At 29.6% G+C, this 21769-nt stretch overlaps 1 protein-coding gene and 1 long non-coding RNA gene across 2 annotated transcripts in view; one reads left to right on the top strand and one right to left on the bottom strand.

The window, feature by feature from the left end:
• Positions 1-19643, bottom strand: part of LOC101234552 (glutamate carboxypeptidase 2) — a 57335-nt gene extending 37692 nt beyond the window's left edge. The window contains exons 1-3 of the mRNA XM_065789019.1: positions 19237-19643; positions 18842-19076; positions 9422-9707 (exon numbers count right to left, since the gene is read on the bottom strand). Of these exons, the coding sequence (XP_065645091.1) occupies positions 9422-9707; positions 18842-19059 (504 nt within the window). The 5' untranslated portion in view covers positions 19060-19076; positions 19237-19643. The remainder of the gene's footprint in view (positions 1-9421; positions 9708-18841; positions 19077-19236) is intronic.
• LOC136075552 (uncharacterized) overlaps positions 12428-21769 on the top strand; it is a 46831-nt gene continuing 37489 nt past the window's right edge. Inside the window, exon 1 of the long non-coding RNA XR_010636009.1 lies at positions 12428-12518. This is a non-coding gene — a long non-coding RNA (uncharacterized LOC136075552). The remainder of the gene's footprint in view (positions 12519-21769) is intronic.

The following is a 21769-nucleotide window of genomic DNA, read 5'->3' on the forward strand; positions in this document are numbered from 1 at the left end:
GTTTTCCATTTCACCAGCTGTTAGCTATTTGTAATCATTAACAGACAATCACACAATTAAAAAATAATATTTCATTAATCTGATTTAGTGCTTAGTATTGACTACTGACTCTCTCAGTGAAAGTTCCATAACGTAATTGTTTTCTTAGTTTATTTTTACTTAAATGTTTATTATCTCTATTATATTGATTTAATAATAAGTTATTATAAAACAGACAGAATGACAGATTTGCTGTGTGGAAATCCATTTTAAATTGTTAACTACTATCAATTGCCTGAGAGACGTATTAACATTGTGATTGAGCTTAAATTTTCATTTATGCACAGAACTGTGTATTTTATTTATTGGTGCCATACCTTATCAAAGTCTTGGTAATGTTACTGTAGTTTTTTCATTAAAAAAAAAAAAATAACTAAATGACTTGAAAAGTTTCCAGTTCAGAACATTAATTTAACTGTATTGAAATATGTCACCAATAATGTGGTGCATATTACATAACATGAACATTGTCAGTTAGATTACAGAGTTCCATAAATTTTAGTAGAAATTATAATTAATTTGAACAATTAAATTGGATGGTAACAAATAAAATTTATTATTTTGAAGGAGACGGGTAATGCTTGCCGTGGAACTTCAAAACCAAGTTGCGTGTAATTTATGGCTGATAAGCCAAACATCTGAACTTCTCAGCTCTACAAAGTAACCATTAAAGAAGGAAGTCATGGCACTGTACTTCTATTAAAAGGAAGCTACCAGACAGACTGTTCCTAAAGCATCACATTCAACAACTAATGACAAATTTTTTTTTTTAAATATCTTCGCTTCCAACAAGGCTGCAAGCAACCACTATTAGAGTTGGAAGTTAATGGCAGAGAAAAGATAAAGTTTACAGAGCAAGATAACGATTAACAGACGACTTAAAAGATTACAAATTATATGAATCAGAAAATAAAGCGAATTCCAAAGAACTGATGTTCAAGGAAAAAAGCTAGATAAATAACAGTTTTTGGAGCACTTAGGAATAGTCACAGAAAAAGGATGAGACTTTTAATGAATGACAAGTAACACAAGAATAAACTTTAGTAGATGGCACAAGAGACACTAGCTCTTTGGAGCAGTGCCCATTATAGTATTTGTAGAAAAGAGATAGAGAAGCAACATTACTATAATGTGATTGTCGATGTGATTAATGATTGGAGGTTTGCTTCAAGAGCAGGTCTAACTGCGTTTACAATGCGTTTTTGAAATTTGTCTAAAAGAGTAAGGGCATCATTGAAAGATCCACCCCCGATATGCCAACAGTATTCCATACAAGGATGGATTTGAGATTTATAAAAATAAAGAATAGAATCCAGAGTAAGAAAGTGGCCAGCACGATAAAGAAATGCAACCTTAGCAGATAATAATTATGCAATGGATATGCATGATATGCAATGCAATACTTGTTGAGTACATCTAGAGTTGCAAAAAAATGTGTTTTTTTCCTCTTGCGTTTTTTTGGGTCAAAAAAACGTGTTTTTTTGGTTTTTTTGATGTTTTTTTGGTTTTTTTGACTTTTTAAACAAGTTTTTTATTTTTCTTGGTAAATAATTTGGAAGAGTTTTTGTTTTATTCTGTCTATTTATAGTATATGATCATTATAATCACAAATATATGTAAACACCAATTTAAAGTTAATGTTTTAATAAAAAAATTTAAAGAGCTATTTATTAAGTGTATTTATTAGGCGGTTTAGTATTAAGTTAGTTATAAATCTAGGTATATTGTATGAGAATGTTTATTTGTCATGTTTTACTTCTTAAATATTGCTGTACATCCTAAATATTACACTCATTATATACAGAAACTATACTTGTCCATGACAAAATAACCATTTTTCATAATAAATATACTAATATACAATATGATCCTTATTTTATATCAGACTTCAAATCATTAAAGAAATAGACAACCCTAATATTTATTATGTAATAATTTAGTTTTACATTGTTTGTTACATATTTTGAATTATATTGCCAGTAACCCCTTATAAAAAAAACCTTAACTTTATTTAATTTACATATTCTAATATTTTTGAATAATAATGTTTTATTAGTTTTAATTCGTTATTAATTTAGTGCTAAGTAGTGTAGCACTGTGTAGTGTAGTATATACTCAATTAAAAAAAAGGATAAATATTTAAGCAAAAAAATTCAATAATTTAGTAATTTTAACATGTATTTAAACTATAAGATATTCTAATTAGGTGTGCTTTCTGAGTTCGAGTCTTCCTGCCCTAGACTACCTTCATCTAATGATTCATAAACAAAGTCACTGTCACTTTCTATATTAACTGCTTCAGACTCTGACCAAGGCATTGAAGTGCTAGGAACTTTATTCACACTTGCATTATTAATTTGAGGAGTAGTTATGCTTGTACCATTTTCATAACTGGTGTTTTCAACATTTTCAAGTTTTAAATTTTGTGAAATGAAAACTAGTTTTCCAGCCCTTTCAGTCGTTAAGTGATTTCTTTTTGCTCTATGAATGTTAGAATAAGTGCTAAAACTTCTCTCACATACTGCACTTGAAGCTGGTAGCTGAAGAATTCTAGACAAACTTTTAATAGTTCAGTAAAGGAACACAACCCTTTCCACCAATTTATGGGTTGAGTTGTTCTACCTGCAGTCCAAATAAAAGGTTTTGAAAAAATACCACCATTTGATTGGTAATTAGCCAAGTCAAACATCATAATTTCTTTGTTTACTTCAGGCATACTTGCAGCAATGTTGTGTATTGCCTCACATGCATCAATCTATAAAAAGATTTTTCTTTCAATAATTTTACAATTATGTTATTAATTTAAATAGTATTTTCAAATTTGAAAATAGTATTTAATATTATTCAAAATTTTTCCAAAATTTTACTTTTAATGCCCAAGCCATTTTAGCCTTGGGCATTAAAAGTAAAACTTGGTTTTAAGAATCATATATGAATTATGTAAATACCTTTTGTTCTCCAGTCAAGACTCTGCCTTGAAATTTGGGATCTAGTATATTGGCAGCCAAGTGAATTTCTGTTAAACAAAAATCTTTTCTTTTTCTTGAAGATTTTTTTTGCTTCTTCTTCTTCCTTTTTTGAAAATGGGCTAACTGTTAAGTTTTTAGAGTAAAGTAATTTATTAAACCTATTTTTATGATTGTATAATAAAATTAGTTACATAGTTCAATTTTTTTTGTAATATACATTATATTTATACTTTTGGTTGTATTACCTAGTTCGCACAGGTAGTCTCAAGGAAATGCATGTTACTACACCAGCTGATTTTATTTGTATATCTTTAAATGCTGCAACAGATAAATGAGAATTTTTTATCTCTTTAACAATATCAGTTACTTGTGGCATCAAAACATTTTAAGTTGTCAATTTAAAAAAATCTGTGAACAGTAAATTTAAACCATGTGAAATGCATCCATAGCAATGAAGATGGGGATAACAATCTTTTAGACGAGTCCATGCATTTTTTATATTTGCAGCATTGTCAGTCACAATGACCAAAACTTTATTAGGATTAATTTCTTCTAAAATTTTCTTTATTTCATTTGCCATATATTCACCAGAATGGCTTAATGTTCCAACAATACAGTTTAGGATATATTATATACTGTACTATATAAGTATTATAAACCTATTTACTGATATATTATTTCTGCTTACTGAAATGGTTTTCAGTGTTGTTTGTTATAAATTTAATATCAAAATTATTTATAAAATAATATGCATATTTCAAAAGTCTACCAGTCTGTTAAGTAAATCATTTTCTATTTTATGTGGAGTGACGATCCACTATATCAATCAGTTCCTGTGTACCAATCAGTTCCTGCAAAAGATATGTCATATTGGTACATCAGCCAATCATGAAACAAATCTTAAATCTATGCATCATGAACTTTTAATAAGCTAGTTGCCATATCAGTTAATTCTTCAATTAAATCTTAAAATTTAAAAATATAAAACACACCTTTTCAGTTTTTGTCATGCTGTCAAACACGGAACTTGGTGTTTTACTTCTACAAATTGATTCAGAAGAGGATGTTCCAAAAGAATCAGATCGTGGATTTTTTGCTTTTGGTTCAGCATCTCCAGAAGAGTCTTGCTGTTTTTGACTATGAACTAATTTATTTGCATATAGACTTTTTATTTCTTTAGGACATTTTCAACATTTTTCAATATGCTTAGTCATTTGAGTTCCGTTTTTAAACATAATGTCAAAGCAAAAGGAACATTTAACTGTTTCCATTTTGCTAATTGTTTCATGGATATAAATAAATTGGCAACTATGGTTTTATTTCTCCCTCTTGTATGGCCTGCTTTACTCATTTTTAAAACTAAAATTTACTATGTTATGCAAAATATCTAAAATTTAAATATAATTAAATAGAGAACATAATTGATTATTAAAAAGAGCTTTTAAAACTGCTTATAACTTTTTATTTGCAACTCAAAACCTTATAAGTACAGTAAATTAATATTAATAATAATAATAATAATAATAACATATATATATATATATATATCAAATATTAAATATATATATATATATATATATATATATATATATATATATATCAAATATTAAATAAAATTAAGTAAATGTATTTAAGTATAATAAATTTAGATAAAAAGTGTTTATTGTGTCAATATATAAAAATAAAGTCAATAAAAATTAAATAGAGGAAGATAAAGTTAACTAATAATTTTTTATACAGGACTGCTATAACCGTGTTAACCTAAACATTAACAATAAAACCTTTAAACATACCAAAAGAAAAAGAATTTTAGTCAAATTCAACCTTTGTTTTCCAATATAAATCTGAAATTAAAATGTGTTTAATAATATTGCCATTAAAGTTAAATTTAGTAGCTTAAATGATGAATTTTTAAATATTTCCCAAAAAAAACAAAAAAACGGACCCCTGCATTTTTTTTCCAAAAAAACGATAAAAAAAACAAGAACCAAAAAAACGCGTCACATCTCTAAGTACATCACCGTTCATAAATATAGGAAGATCAAAATTATTTCTGTAACAATTGGCTGAAAAAAATTAGGTTTTATATGAATTAAAAATCACCAGCCACTGTGAGCCCAATGCTGAAATGCTCAAAAGCCCCCTCCAAGCAATCAGAGAGTGTTGGCTTCTTATCAAGACAAGAATGAATGGTAGTATCATCAGTGAACAATGTCACCTTAGATGCAAGAATATCTGGAAGATCATTAATGTAAGTTACAAAAGAGAATAAGGCCAAGGATAGAACCTTGAGGAACCTCTGAAGTTACAGGATATGAAGAAAAGTGCTGTCCATCAAGGACAACTTCTATACTACGACTGGTAAGGAAGGATTCAACAATTTTACAGATGTTACTTAATACACCCTAAGAAAAAAGCTTATAGTAAAGACCAGCATGCCAAACTTTATCAAAAGCTTTAAAAATATGAAGAGACCGATAGCCTTAACCTCTCCACCTCTATCTAATCCATGATAAAACCTATTAGTTATTACTGTTAGCAAATCGGCTGACAAACAAGAAGATCAAAATCCATATTGATGAGAAAGTAAGCTACTAGATTCAAGATGACAGATTAAGTGTTTGTTAATTGAAGACTCAAAATACAAGATTTCGATAAGCACTTGTTAAATAGTTTTGAAATTATAGACAACAGCTTCAAAGAACACTTCTGCAAGACTATAACAGGTATGTTGTCCAGACCACAAGCTGTAGAAGAGTCTAACCAGGAAATCACTTTAAATACAGAAACTGGAGTGATACGAATGTCAAGCAATGGATCAATCAGTTTGTTGGCTATATCAGGTTGAATGCAACTAGTGGAACCAAGAGATAATATTGATGAAAAGTTCTTAGTAAACAATTCAGCTTTGTCTTTAGGTGGTGACAAAAGAGGTGGATAAATAGATTTTCCCTTATTATTGATACCTAGCCTAATTTTTGTGATGAAATACGAGATTCCATGACCTGAGAATAGTGGGCTTTGGCATAACACAAAACCTTTTTACAATGGTTTCTAGCAATAGTAAACAGACCTCTGTTTTCTGGAGAATTGCTTTGCTGATAGATATGGACGGAATCGTTTCGATTGGAAATTGGAGCAGCACAATGTGAGGCAAGCTAAAGAGAAGAGTGAGGCTTGACTTGGAATATCCGAGAAGGAATAAAAGTTTCCATGCCAGCCTGAATCCAAGAAGTTATTTAAGAAGCACATTTATCAGCAGGAAGATAAAAGATTTTTACCCAAAGGCCGTCATGAAAAAAATAACCGAAAGAGTCTCAGGCTTTATGGTAGTTGTAAGAGGTACAATGATATAGAGATTCTGATGATGAAGAAGAATGAGATAATAGTTTTGGAGAGATCAAACCATGATCAAAACCACCCAAGAGTAAATGTGGAGAAACTGAGCACTGACTAGGATCAGAAACAAGACATCAGTCTAGTAGAGAAGATAAATGATTCAGGTTGTCTAGAAAACAATTTGGAAAGTTGACGATTTGAGTTAGAGATTGAGAAAGGCAAAAGTTGTAGGCCTTAACGCCTGCAGACTCATTGACACTAGAGCCAAGACATTCAGTGTGATGAGCATTAAAGTCACCAACAACAATAATATTGGCTGATGGATAAAGAGAGGGCTCTGTCAATTTGATTAGAAATAACACCGAAAAGAGTGCAGTCTTGAGGTGAAGGAGAGCAATATAGAACAAAGAGAAAGGCAATATGAAATGGTGCAAAAGCACATAAAAGAGTAGTCTGTAGATTCTTCTGCTTTTTCTATTGTGGTTATTTTTTGTTATTTTTTTTGTAAAGCAATTTTTTAATTACTTTTTTTTTTTTTGTTAAAGTTTCTCTTTTTTTAATTCAGAAATGTTTTATATCAAAACTTTCAAGCATTAAATTAATAACTACCATTTTTTTTTAAATTGTGATATTTTACAATTTGTTTCTTTTTTAATGGAAATAATTTCAGTCGATTTTCAGACAGATTCAGACTATTTTTAACTTATCAGTAAATAAATAGTTTAATTTATTTACTAACTTCAAATTTATGTCTAAATATTCTTAGACCTAGTTTTCCAACAAAGTGAATTATTAGAATGTAAATGCCCAGACTAAGCATGTGATTATTGGAATCTTTACAAATTACAGTAAAATAACCATCAACTCTAAGATCACAAGATGAGACAGCTGCACTCAAATCAGACTCACAAAGAGCAATTAGGTCTGGTGAACTTTGTAAGATATAAGACTCAACAGAAGAGAAGTTACTTCGAAGACCACGAATATTAGCGAATGATAGGTTTAGAGAACTTGAGTTTTTGGTATTTTAGAGAGTTTTTGGTACTTTAGTCATTTTTAAATTTGTTAAAGAACTTGACTCAAAGCATAGATAGTACTTGGTACACTATTTAATAGTCCAAGCGATTGCCTCATTACTATTAATAAACCCTAAGCCGTAACAAAGGGCTCCAAATGTGGCCTTGGCAATGCACACCAAAAGTACAAACAGAGACACCATCCATGCGCAACATGGCACTATTAATACTTTAATATTTTTCAGCTGCTGATAGATTCAGCCTCTCCGAGAGCTACCACAGTATTTGGGATACCTGACTACCAGTCAGCCTAAGAAGCATAAAACAGAGATTTAGAGCTGTACCCTTGTTAAGAGATAATAGAATGAGTAGCCTAGTCATAAACACAGAGACACAACCAAAACCCATGCATTGAGTCAAGAAGATTCAGCATTCAACATCCTAAACTGGAAAAAAAATATTTTAAATACATTTGCACCAGTCTGATAGACAAAGAAGGGGTGCAAGGCTGGTCAACAGGTAGAATCTGATTACCCCTTAAGTCTTTGCCTGGAGGCCTTCTACAAGACAGTAGCCAGATGTATTTAACATCTGCCCAAGATGAGTATTTTTATCAAGACAAGATGAGTATTTTTATCTCTAGCCTTTACTCAACCAAGAGCCCCAAGGCAGGATGTGTTGTCAGAGTAAACTTCTCCCAACCTTCACCTAAAAAAAGCGTATCCTTCAAGGCAGCAGGATATGAAGCAGGTTGTACTGGGTTACTGTTACCAGCATGTTACATGTTACCAGTACCATATTACACATTACCAGTCTGGTAATGATAGTCATACATTTGACCAGTTCCCAATCCTAATGTCTGGACGAGGAGTTGAAAAACTTCTTTGTTTACCCAAGCTGCCATCTGGGACTGGAAAAACTACAGCGGCAGCTGTTTATGATGCAACTCTAATGTGGAGTATAGCAGATAAAGTCAAGTGCCTGTGCTTGACACCAGTTCCATTAATAGTGGTCTAAGAAATGTTAGCATACTATTGGAGCAGAAGCTTCACAAAGATATGACGAATTTGGTCCAGATATCAGCTTTTTTAAAAGGTTTAAAAGTAATTGGAAATTATAGACAAGTTTAAGTTTTAGACATCAAGTTTGAATGACACCGTGCTCTGGTGGGCTCTTTAATAGATATAAACTCTGCAATAGGGATCCCTAAAACATTTTTTTTTTCAATAAAATTTTTAGTACAATTATTTTTTTTATAAAAGTCAACCATTGAAGAGGGTTCCCCATAAGAAAACAGAAGAATTTTTTTTTTTGCGAACAACCACCCTAATACAGCAACTTAGAAATAAGGTTGCTAGAAAAATTAAACTGGTACATGTCATATATATTGCACATGGTAACATAATAAAACATACATATGCCACGGTACATGTCATGTACATATGGTAAATGGTATCATAACAAAGCGAAAAAATAAGTAATTAAGAAATAATATTTTTAATATGAAATCTTGAAGTCATAAAAATGAATAAGTCATTTAATCTATTTAGCTTCTTTTTTTAATGACTTTTTTTTTTTTTTTTTTTTTTTTTAAAAATATTCGCTTCCAACAAGGCTGCAAGCAGCCACTAATTAAAGTTGGAAGTTACTGTAAGAGAAAAGATGAAGATTGTAGAGCAAGATAACGATTGACGGACGATTTAAAAGATTGCAAATTATATGAATCAGGAAAGCAAGATGAAGGAAGCGAATTCCAAAGAACTGATGTTTGAGGAAAAAAACTAGACGAATAAGCGACTTAATTATTTTTAAATTTTTTTTTATTTTAAATCTTTTAAAGAAATTGTTATTTAGAAATGGTATAATATAATATATTAAAAGTCATAGCGACATGAAGAAACAAATGACATTGATAACATAGCTATGTAAAATCCCTTTTTTAAAATCTTTTCATTTTTTTATAAAGCCATTTGACATCATATGTAATTTAAAATAATAAAACTAGAAATTTTAGGCAAATAAAATTAAAAAAATATATATATAAATAAAAAATCATACAATAACTTCACCACTTGTACCAAATGCATTAAAAGGGTAAACAACATCTCCTTTTTTCTCTGAATCAAAAAAAGCAGGTTCATTATGAATAGTAATCTCTTTTTCAACTGAACCATCTCCATTTAGAGCATATATGACTCCTGGTTTATTTGGGGATGGCAGATAGATATTGTACTTATACTCATCAACTTTATCAAATCCAGACTCTTCCCATTGTTTGGCAATTTCTTGACCTAAAACTTTGTTTCTCTCTGAACCAGGTAAGTGGGGCAGTTCAGTTAAATATCTAAAGAAACAGATCATATATTAAAAAAATTTTATGAAAGTATTGAAAAATCTGACAAATACATATTTATTAATTTTTTTTAATGTCTAGGAGTAATAAGTTTAAAAAAGTTTATACGAATTTTTAACCAACTCAGAAGGTCAATATGCTTATATGAAATTCAATATGTTGGTATTATCTTACTTAGTGAAAAGTGTTATGTGGGTATATCAGCATTAATCGCAGAATAAATGATTAAAAATGGAACCAGAGCTTGAGGCGAGTTTAACCACAAACATAATCACAAGTAGCCTCCTCATCTGTAGTGGCCTTCTTGGCCTTAGGGAGGTGAATCATTAAAAAAAAAATTGATATAACTAAGCCAGGGCCAGGCCCGAGGTAATGGCTGGGGCTCCATAAATATTTACAAATCCTATATTTTTAAAAAATATAGGATTTGTGAATAATTATTATGAAAAAATTTAACACGTAAAAAAATTTTTATTTAATAGAATGCCAGCCCAAATTAAAGCCTGCCCAAATTAATGCCTGTCCAAATTAAAGCTCAGTTCATGCAGCAGCACTCCTCACATGTTCTACCTATTTGTCATTTGATGTAGCAGCACTCCTTGCATGTTCTATGTATTTGTCAGTCAATGGAAAAAGTATTTATTTTACAAAAGTCTAGAGTTTTATATAATAAATTAAAACAAAAAAGTTTCTTAAATTTTCTTTTAAAAATATAGAGCTTCAAAGTATGAACAAATCATGTTTTTGCTACTAAATTTTTTGTTTGTTGAAAAAACACAAATTTCAAAGGCATTTACGATAGGTTGGATAATTTAGAACCACAGAAAAAAATTAACATCAACTTTAACAAAGTTCTAAAATTCTGCAAAATTATCAGTGGATAATTTTTTTTACCATTGATAGTAAGATGCTACCAAAACACACCATATCTCAATGAACCACAAAATATTTTTTGCTGAAATTTTTGAAACAATTGGTACACATTCTGGCCAATTAAAAAAAGTGTTAGTCTTTGTAATGTTTTATCTTCTTATTTATTATAAGAAAGAGAATTGCTTAAATATTTGTTTGATATTTATTTCTATATCTATATTTTAAATTGTTACAACTAATTATTATATTAATTGTATCTAGCCTTCTGATGTCGTTATTTCAACCAACATTGAGTTTAGCACTACAGCTTTTAAGTGATAATTCCTCATGAAAAATTAGTCTCTTAGAGAATAGTTTAGCAATCATTTTCCGTTCAACTTATCTTTTTCCGTTTCCATTCTTGTTAAGTTACAATGCAAGTGTAAAAGTCTAGAGTTTTTTATAATAAATTAAAACAAAAAAGTTTCTAAAATTTTATTTCAATAAAAATTTCATGCAATAAAGTCTTAAGTGTTAAAATGTAATTGTAACACTTAACAAGTGTTACAATTACATTGTAACACTTGTTAAGACTTTATTGCATGAAATTTTTACTGAAATGCAAAGTATAGTGGTTCTTCTAGAGTTGTCAATAATTGTTTCAATATTTCCTTATTTTGTGTGTGAATACATTTCATAATTTCTCTAAGCAATGAGTGAGCTTGATTAAGCTCCAGTAAATATAAAACAATAAAAATCTTTAGTAGTTGTTGACAAATGACAAATGTTTAGACCAATTAAATGAGTCACAAATGTTTTCTTCACATTGTTCTTTAGCAGTTCGTAATACTGCAAAAACTAACCAATATTTTCACTTAAGATAGTAAAAGTAAATAAGGATATCACATAAGGAGATCAAAAGTTAGTAAAAACAACCAACTTATCTTACATTTATAATGATAAAGTAAGTAAAACAACCTGACTATTCTTTAATAGTCATCAGAAAATTGGTATATCTATCAAATTTATCTATTCTATGATTTATCTACATTATTAAAAAAAATTTCCAAAGCAAAACTTAGTGAATTAAAAAACTAAAGTCGAAATAAGCTTTATTCTGAAAATAAATAGACTAATATAAAAAATTAGACTAATATAAAAAATATTATATCTAAAAATATTGTTATACTAATTCACATAAAAATAATAGTCACAAAACAGAGGGGGAGGGTACAAATTTATCTTCTTAACCTAATAGATATACTACTAGGGTGTCTAAGGTAAAATGTATTTTTTCAAATTTAGCAAAAAGAACAGTAATAAAAAATATAACTATATTAAAAAAAATTTTTTTTAATGAAATTGTGTAAATTTTGATTTTAATTTCACTTTTTTTTTATTTTAATTTCATTTATTTTGGTTAACAATAATTGGTATTTTTTTTTTTTTTTCTAATGATTTTTTGTTCGATTATGTAGTAATAATTAGCTTAAAAAGTAATTTATTTATTACATATTTATTTATTTTTTTGCGTGTTTCTTACATAGTTGAAGGTATCTTAGTTACTGTTTTAGTTCATCTGCAATCTAATGTTGTTTGTGTAATCTGTAAAATACTAATGTTTGTTTGTGGTCATCTGGCGCGGTGCTAACTCAACACAAATATACAGATAACAACTGAAAGTAGCGGCTATTTGTATGTTTGTGTTCTATATGAACCCAGCGGCGGTTTTAAGCACAGGCAAAGCAGGCATTTGCCGGTGGCCTCGCGCTCAGGTGGCCTCGCAATTTTTTTTCTTAGTACGATCTTTTTATTTTTCCTGACAACAATTTTGTTTTTAGTTTCTCGTTTGTTATAGTTTGTTATATTGCTATAGCTATAGTATGATTGTTGTTGGTATAAAAAATGTTGTGTTATGATTGTGTGCGAGTTACAATTTTTTGGTATAATGTAATTAATGAATGATGTAAAAATAGAGATTATTTGTTTTTAATTTCACTTCTAAATTATAATTCTTATAGTTCAGACGTTCTTTTTTGGTGTTCTTAGTAATTTATGCAATTAAATATTGACGATTTTTGCTTTTCTCCTGGTTATTCTTCTGATTATACATTTTATATTGACGACTTCTGCTCTTTCCTTGGCTATTCTTCTGATTATTCTCTTTTATATTAATATTATATAAATTATATTATATATTTATAAATAAATATCAAACTTTAGAAAAAGTTTAAATTTTTTTTTCATCGTTATTTAACTACGAATCCTCATCGTGATCGAGACACTGGAAGAAAATGGGCTTCGGGTGCCGAAAAAAAAAGAAATAAGAAAAACATACAGATATGTTAAAGAAAATTAAACCAGAGACAAGTTTTTTTAATATATCATCAGGTACTAACACAACTTTTGATGCAGGTGCTAGTACTTCGCAAGATGTTTCAGAAAAATTGGTAGATATTTTATCAGACCAGTCTGAAACATCTTTAGAGTCTTTATCTTTTGATGTTTCAAATTCTGAAGTTTTTGCTGTCCTATTACCGGACACCTATGAAAAAGATTTTGAAATGAATTTGTCTCAAGAGTCTTCGTTAGCTTCTAATGATTTTGTTTTTGCTTCGAATCCTCAATTGCATGAAGCATAACAAGACATAACTGATGTGGTTATTGTTTCCGACGACCCGGCGTTATGGCCTATTTCGTTTAATGAACGAGAAAGAGTCGATATTGTTAAAAAAGGACCGACTCAGGTTAAACAAATAAATTTTAAAGCCGATAAATCGAGTCGCAGATTTAATACTAGTTTCTACACGAGAGTTCTTGCTAACGGTGAAGAAGTTTCTAGAAGCTGGCTAGTGTATTCTATACAAAATAATTGGGTATTTTGCTTTTGATGCAAAATTTTTCCTACCCGAAAAATATGTTTATCGTCGACTGAAGGTTATTCAGATTGGAAAAATATAGGTTCTAGCTTAAAACAACATGATAAATCTCAGGATCACATTAGCTGTATGCAAAAATGGATGAATATGTCTGTTAATTTAAAATCAAATGCAACAATTGATCAAAATTTGTGGAGAATGATAGAAAATGAGAAGAAACATTGGCGCTTGGTACTTGAACGTCTTTTTGCTATAGTGCTAATGTTAGCTGAAAGATCATTACCTTTTCGTGGACACCGTGAGCAACTTTATCAGCCTAATAATGGAAACTTCTTGGCACAAGTAGAACTTATTGCAAAATTTGATCCAGTTATGTTAGAGCATCTCAAACGAATAAAAAATAAAGAATGCTTTGACACTAATCTTGGAAAAGATGTGCAGAATGAAATAATTGGACTTATATCGAGAAGAATACTGAAAACTATCGTATCTTCTGTACAGTCATCAAAATATTTTTCTGTTATCATAGATTGCACTCCTGATGTAAGTCATAAGGAACAGCTTTCAATTCTTTTGAGATGCGTTAAAATTAATCAGGAAGAAGTACAAATTGAAGAATGTTTTTGTGGTTTTTTTCACATAACTGATAGCACTGGTTCAGGTTTAGTTGAAACTTTTTTAAATTTATTAGCTGAATTTAATTTGGATCTAATGAATTGTCGCGGGCAATCGTATGATAATGGTGCTAACATGCGAGGGCAATACAAAGGGGTTCAAGCTTTAATCAAAGAAAAAAATCCCAGAGCTCTTTACGTTCCATGAGCTAACCACACATTTAATCTAATGGTATGTGATGCTGCGAAATCAGTATCAATTGAAATTAACTTTTTTGGTACTGTTCAACGAATTTTTACATTTTTTGCTGCATCAACCGTTCGATGGGGCATACTGCAAAGTGTTTGTAAAATGACTGTTAAATCATTATCAGATACGCGTTGGGAAAGCCGTATAAATAGTGTAAAAGTTGTAAAAGATAATTTGGTTCAAATTATAGAAGCTTTATACAAAGTTGCAGATTCAAGTTCAATTGGAGTTGCTATTTCTGAAGCTAACGGTCTTGCAAATGAGATATCTTCATATCAGTTTATACTTTCACTTACAATTTGGCATGATTTATTGTTTGAAATTAACAAAGTAAGTAAAGTTATGCAGATTCCCTCGGCAGATATTTCTATTATGATAAAATTGGTGGAAACTACGAAAATTTTTTTAGAATCATTCAGAAGTGATGAATCATTTGAAGCGATTATTAAAAAATCTGAAGAAATAGCTATAAAATTAGGTACTGAGCCAGTATTCCCTCAAGTGCGGCTTAGCCGAAAACGACGTTTTTTTGAATATGAAGGACCTGATACACCTCTAAATGGAAAGTCTAAATATAAAGTAGATTTTTTTAATGCAATAATTGATGTTGCATTAGTAAGCTTAAATGAAAGATTCAAAATGCTTGATTCATACAACAAAATATTAGGTTTTTTAACCCGTACCGAAAAAATGCGAAGTTTAGATGCAAATTAATTGTTGAATGATTGTAAAAATTTAGAAATATCACTGAGAAATCCTAGTACAGAAGAATCGGACGTGAATCATGAAGAGTTATACTCGGAAATAAATACATTTTTAAGAATGGAAGCTTCGGCGGAATCGAAAGATGCACTGGAAATTTTGAAGTATATTACGGCAAATTCTTTAATCGAAATTTTTCCAAATTTATTTATTGCCCTACGAATTTTACTAACTTCCCCTATTTCAGTGGCAAGCGCAGAGAGGTCATTTTCCAAATTAAAACTCATAAAAGACTATTTACGTTCCACTATGGGTCAAGACCGCTTATCTGTATTAGCTTTAATTTTCATTGAAAATAAAATAAGTCGGTCCTTGGACTGTTCTGATTTAATTGATGAGTTTGCGTCTTTAAAAGTCAGAATGATTAAGTTTTAAGTCAATGTAATCGATCCTCCTAAAATCTGCGAAAAAAATAAATGGTATCGCATTTTGAGTAGTCTTATTAGTGCATCTTCATCCAAAATAAAAAAAATATTTAATGTACATTTAAAACCTATGTGCGTTTTTTGCTTCGTTACGTTCTAATAAATATCCAAAACACAATAGAACACAAGAATTAAAAACTCAGCTAATATAATAGAAAACTTGCCTATGGCCTCGCATATGGTAAATCCGCCACTGTATGAACCTGAGGTAAAGGCTAGAGATGGTGTCTCGATAAAAAATATTCATCTTGGGTAGATATTAACTCCATAGTGGTAAGCAAAATACTCCTGTTGACCGGCCTCGAGCCCTTCATCATCTCTTAGGCTGGCGTAGATGTAAACCCGTGTTACATTGTTTCCTGCCAAGGATGATGAATGCTGGATCTTCTCGACTCTTCTCATAGGTTTTTGCGCGTGCCTTCTTGATAGAGGCTATGCAATTCTTTATGTTATCTTCTAATGAAGGTACAGTTCTAAAACTCAATTTAATGGTTCTGAGGCCGGCTGGTAGTAAGGTTTGTGCTTCCGCTGAGCCCCTCTTCACGTTATCACCTTTCTCTTTACTGTTTATTGTTCTCTTTCTTCCCAAGACTGCTGGATTCAGGCAGGAATGGAAACCTTTACTTCTTCTCGTCGGTTCCAAGCCAAGCCTCATTCTACTCCATGGCTTTCACTCTCTTGCGCAGCTGCTATATCTTATTCGACCCTTGAATCTTATGGCCATTCTCTTCCTTCCATTCCAATTAAACAGGTTAACCCATTGTTAGACAATTAAATCACTCCAGCTTCCGTTGCTAAAGTCATATCTCGTTTAAACTCTTCTACGGCTTGTGTTCCAGACAACATTCCTGTGATAGTCTCATAAAATTGTTCTCCAGAACTCTTTTTAGTGTTCTTCAAACTATTTAATATGTGCTTGACTGAATCTAGTTTTCTTGCTTGCTGGAAAATGGCATGTGTTGTTCCAATTTTCAAAAACTCCTTTGAACATTCTGACCTCTCCAATTATCTTCCAATGAGTCTACTTTCTTTATTAGCTAGGTCTTTGATATACAAATTTCTCACATCCCATCTTGAGTCAAATAACGTACTACCAGACAATCAATACGGTTTTCGATCCTCTTGATCAATGGCTGACTTGTTAATTGCTGTGACTAAAAGATTTTATTGTGCATTAGATGGAGGTGGAGAGGCTAGGGCTACTCTTAAGTCCTTAATGCAAGAGCGGGGGGAGGGGTATTTTAGTCCAGATCTAATGGTTTTTATTAGAAGTCAGTATTGAGTGATAATCCAAGAAAACACAAAGTAGAGGACTCAGTGAGAGGGTTGTTATTTATTAAGGTTATAATATGTTTTGGTTTTACGGAGGAAAATACAGTGCCCAACCTATAAAAATCAATATTTTCAATGTGTTCGACTAAGTAAAGTTTGGACATCTTGTAACCCTACATTCATTAATTTAGGAATGTCAACAGAAGTAAGATAGTTGTTTGCATTAAAAAACTGAGTTTTATTGGAGTTAAAGTTCACAAGCCACTGCAAGCTCAAAACTGTTACAGAAGAAAAATTAGATTAGAACCTTGCAGTACCTCAGAAATTACTGGAAATGATTAAGAGTGTTGGTCTTTAAGGATAACTTTAATAATGCAACTGGAAATAAAAGATTTAATAACATCAAAAACTTTCCCAGGTACACCATATAAAAATCAGCAAGCCAAAGTTTATTAATAGCTTTGATATATCAATGGCAATACCCCTTCTTTTATTTTTGCAATAAAAAAAATGTTTATCGCACAAAATAAGTTGAACGCAATCTAGTTAGTTAAGTTTGATTATTTTGAAATTTGTTTGTACCTATTCTTTATTTTTTCAAAGAAATGAGCTTGAAGTTAAAAAGAAAGTAGTAATGAAACTTCCTCAAAAGCATCTTGTTTGTTAAAACTTATTACAACTTCTGCATAGGGCTGTCAAAAAGTGTGAAAATACCCGGCCAGGTACTTGTTGAACAATAGAGCGGGTATCCGTTAAAAAAAATATTTTATTTAAAAGTTATAAACTGATAAACTAAAAGTTTATTCTTACAATTTCAATAAATCCTTTTAGTTTAAAGATGTCACTTTTTTATAGAGGAGTAAGATTCGGCCGAATACCGAATACCAGAGTGTAACGATGTTTTCTCGCTGTGTTTTAGCTAACCCCTTGATGTTTGTTTTGAAACGTGCATAAATGCAAACTGGCATTAGTGCGAACTGTGCGCCGAAAAAATGTACAAAAACTAGCATAAGTGCGTTAAAAGAATTTAAAATCATTGGTATAGTATTTGCCAATTCACAATTAAAATACTGTAAACTGTAACTTACAGTGTATTAGTTTTCAGACAACTTTTTAACGTTGCAGTGTTTTAGTTTACAGAGAGACTTTTTAACGTCTCAGTGCGTAACATCAACAAGTAAGTTGTCAAATAACTTGAAATTTTGAAATTCTTAAGTCCGAATTGTAATTAAATTCGGACTTAAGAATTCCAAAAAAATAAATAGTTGCAGCTGATTTTATTTATAACTAAATATATTAATTTATATAGTTTTTTATATAAATTTATAAGTAAATGTGCCTATATATATATATATATATATATACATATATATATATATATATATATATATATATATATATATATATATATATATATATATATATATATATATATATATATATGCAAGTGTATATATTTATTTATAAGGTATTTTTATATAAATTTATAGTAATTAGTAACCTTTATACTCTCTAAATATTAGTATAAAATGAATTTTAATTGAGTGGGATATTTAACTTTTTAATGTTTTTTTAGATATTTTAAATATTTAGTGAAAAGATTTACTATATTTTTTTAAAGGGACGAAAGCGTTAATATAACCAGAAAAATTTTTTTTTTAATAATAACGATTAGATTTGTTTAATAACATATAAAAAGCAGTAAAAAAAAAAAATTTTAATTTGACTCTTTTTTAAAGAGCTTAAAAAACACAAGAACAAAAATATATGCGATAAGTGGTCGCAGTTGGTGTTTTTTTGTTTTGTTTTGTTTATATTTTTTATTTTTTTGATCAATAACTACTATTAAGTAAATGCAAAAAAATGAAACAATCTCTTATAAACGTTTAAAACGATAAAGCTTAATTTTTTTTCGTATAACTAAGACTTATTTTTTTATTTCGCTTGTAATCGGGGACAATCTTTTGAGTTTCAGTTTTTTACCCACTCAAGATTAAAATAAAACAGATTTAAAAAAAGTTTATCTGACCAATCTTAACCCGTAAAAATATTAGCTTTAAACAAATCTTACTTTGAATTATCTCGAATCTTCGTATTACTCATGCTATCGGTGATGAAGCGATGGTGAATGATTCGTTCGGTTTCTTGAGCTCGTGATAATTTGGCAACAGATGGAAACTTTGTAATAGGTGGAGTTTTATTTTTACCAATGGCATATCCTATCCATATACCAATAACTAGACATGCAAGTGATACAAAAGCACCAATTATAATTTGGCTACGAGTCATTTTGGTGTAATTGACACCTGTTGGTATAAAAAAATTCAAAATTAACATGAAACTTATTAATTTGCATGCAAATATATGTATGAAAATTTTAAAACGTTGATAATAATAAACAACATTACTGAATTGATTTATAAACAAAAGTTTAAAACCATTTTGCAAAAAATTTAAACTACAAACCAGAGACTTAAATCCTCATACAAAATTGGGATTATATCTTTTTAAACCTAGCTTGTTGCTAAACCGTAAATTATCATGCACATATCGTAGATCATACAGAAGTTTTTAGATATTTTGCTTTCACAACTTAAACATTGTTTGAAACCAACATATAGTGAGTTTTTTTTTTCTTGCTTCGCGTTAAACAAAAACGTTGAATATTTTCATATATATAAATTATTAGATATTTTCAAGTATATGAGTTATTAGAAGTTTTCAAATACATGAATTATTCACGTTTTGATATTATGTGCTTTAAATAATAGCTTTTTTCACATAGCTTATCATGAATTAGTTGGTTTGTTTAGTTATATATTTAAAAAAAATCGATTTACAATAAAAAAGTTAACAAATTGTAATTTTATTTTAAGAAACAAAAAAGCTACGGCTGTTTCCAAAAGGGTGGGTAAAAATATAACCTTGCATAATGTAACTTATAAATGTATTTAAAACTTTAAGTGCATAAGTTGTATATTTTGTAAATAATTGTAAATTGTAACTATGCTGTGTAAACGTTGATATAAAATATTATTTTTGTATTGACATAACTGATTTTGATATTATAAGAGAAGACAGATTTGATATAATATAGAAGGCATAAATGATTTTGATATTATATCGAAGGAATGATTGATATTATTTAATAGATAATAACACTCTATTATCATATAAAAGATACCATCGACAGGGCCGACTCGGGTATGTGTCACGTGGGGGGAGGGAGGTACCATAACAATTTTTGCCAACTTAAAAAAAAAGAGGTCCTCGTTTTTAAAAATTTGCCGACTGCCTTATCGACATTTGTCGACTGATTGTCTAAATTTACCAACTAACTTGTCTAAAGGGTCTACATTTGCCAACTGACTTGTCAAAAAAGATCAAATTTGCCGACTAAATGAACAAAAAATTATTGATTGGGGATGTCACCCCCCCTTCTCCCACACATACTCCTCTTCCACCACCACCCCTTTTCCACCCCTCCCCCACCTCATCGCGCCGGCCTGCATATTTTGAAACCCATTACAGGCTCAGAATAGGCAGAGATATGCGCATCTGATTCGCTGATTTTGAAAGATAAGCTTTTGCGCTAAGTTTAAATCAAAAAAAATGTCAAAAAACGTATTGATTAATAAAAGTGAAACTGAGTAATTGCCAAATAATAATAACAAAAAAAGTATGATATTTCTATCCGATTTTGTACAATATAGTACTTATACTTTTACAAAACTTAACAACTCAAAACATCCGTGATTTTCATAATTTCTTAAATAAAGATTTAAAAAATTTAGTTTGTTTTCCTAATGGTTTTTATAACTCTAAGATATAAAAATGACAACCATTGTAACAAACTATAAACCAGATGGTAAAACTTGACTATGCTGTTGTTCTCCTACAATCGATTTTTTGAAACAGTTTTAAAATTTATCTAGTAATATCAATTGAATATTATTAACTTGATATAAGTTTTTTCAAATTAAGTTCCCATTAATCCTATCAATAACAAGAAAAATAACCTGATTTCTTTTTAGATTTTTATCCTTATTATTCCCATATATAAATTGTATACGTCACTAAAACATTTTAAGTTTGAGAATATTGCTTATTGATTGTTATAGCTAGCCTAGATAATTTGTAACACTCTCAAAAGAAAATGTTTGGTAAATTGTGAGCAAGAGCTGATTTAGATTGCCATTGGCAATTTAAATCAGCTACTTTTAGAGTTTTTTTTTCAAAATGCTCTTTTTGGACTTCACAGAATTTGGAAAAAGTTTCTGGAAAAAAGTTTCTGGAAAATAAATACAATTATTTTAGAAGCTAATTTTAAGTTTTATCTTATTTGGCTGTTTTGTAAAGATTTTAAAGACAATTGTGCTAAAATTTTTAGTTAAAAAATAGATTAAACATTCTTATTTAATATTATGTTCAATCTTCATCTATCCAAAAGTATATTTTCATATTTGATATAGGTTTATGATTTTTATCCACTTTATCATGCTTTGTAATCTTTTAAATAAAAGATTACAAAGCATTGTAGCATAATAAGCTATAAAAAAAATTTATAACCTGATGTCCGCAAGTGTGTTTTTATATAGTAAAATGATTACAAAAAGGAATAACTCTTAACTTACCATACTTTTATGAAAAACTAAGTGTAAAAAGGTAGAAACAAAAAAAATTGCCAACATACAAGTTCATATTGTTGTTTATATCAATTTCAAAAATCAATGCATATAAAGCACATGTTTGTTGATATATAGCTTTTAATCTGAACAAAATATTGGTTATTGTATTCTATAATTGGTAAAAAATGCTTACCCTTTAAGAGCAACTGATGGTAAATAATATCAAATAAAGCAGCAAAGTTTGACGAACTTTACATTTATTATGCTATCAATTTATTTTAAATTATATACTCCTGAAGAAAAAAAAAATGAAAAAAACCTTTTTTTTTATTTTTCTAAACCAGAAATTTTTATGTTTTATATTTCCAAAT

The sequence above is a fragment of the Hydra vulgaris genome, chromosome 01 (genome assembly GCF_038396675.1).
Source record: "Hydra vulgaris chromosome 01, alternate assembly HydraT2T_AEP".
Taxonomy (NCBI): domain Eukaryota; kingdom Metazoa; phylum Cnidaria; class Hydrozoa; order Anthoathecata; family Hydridae; genus Hydra; species Hydra vulgaris.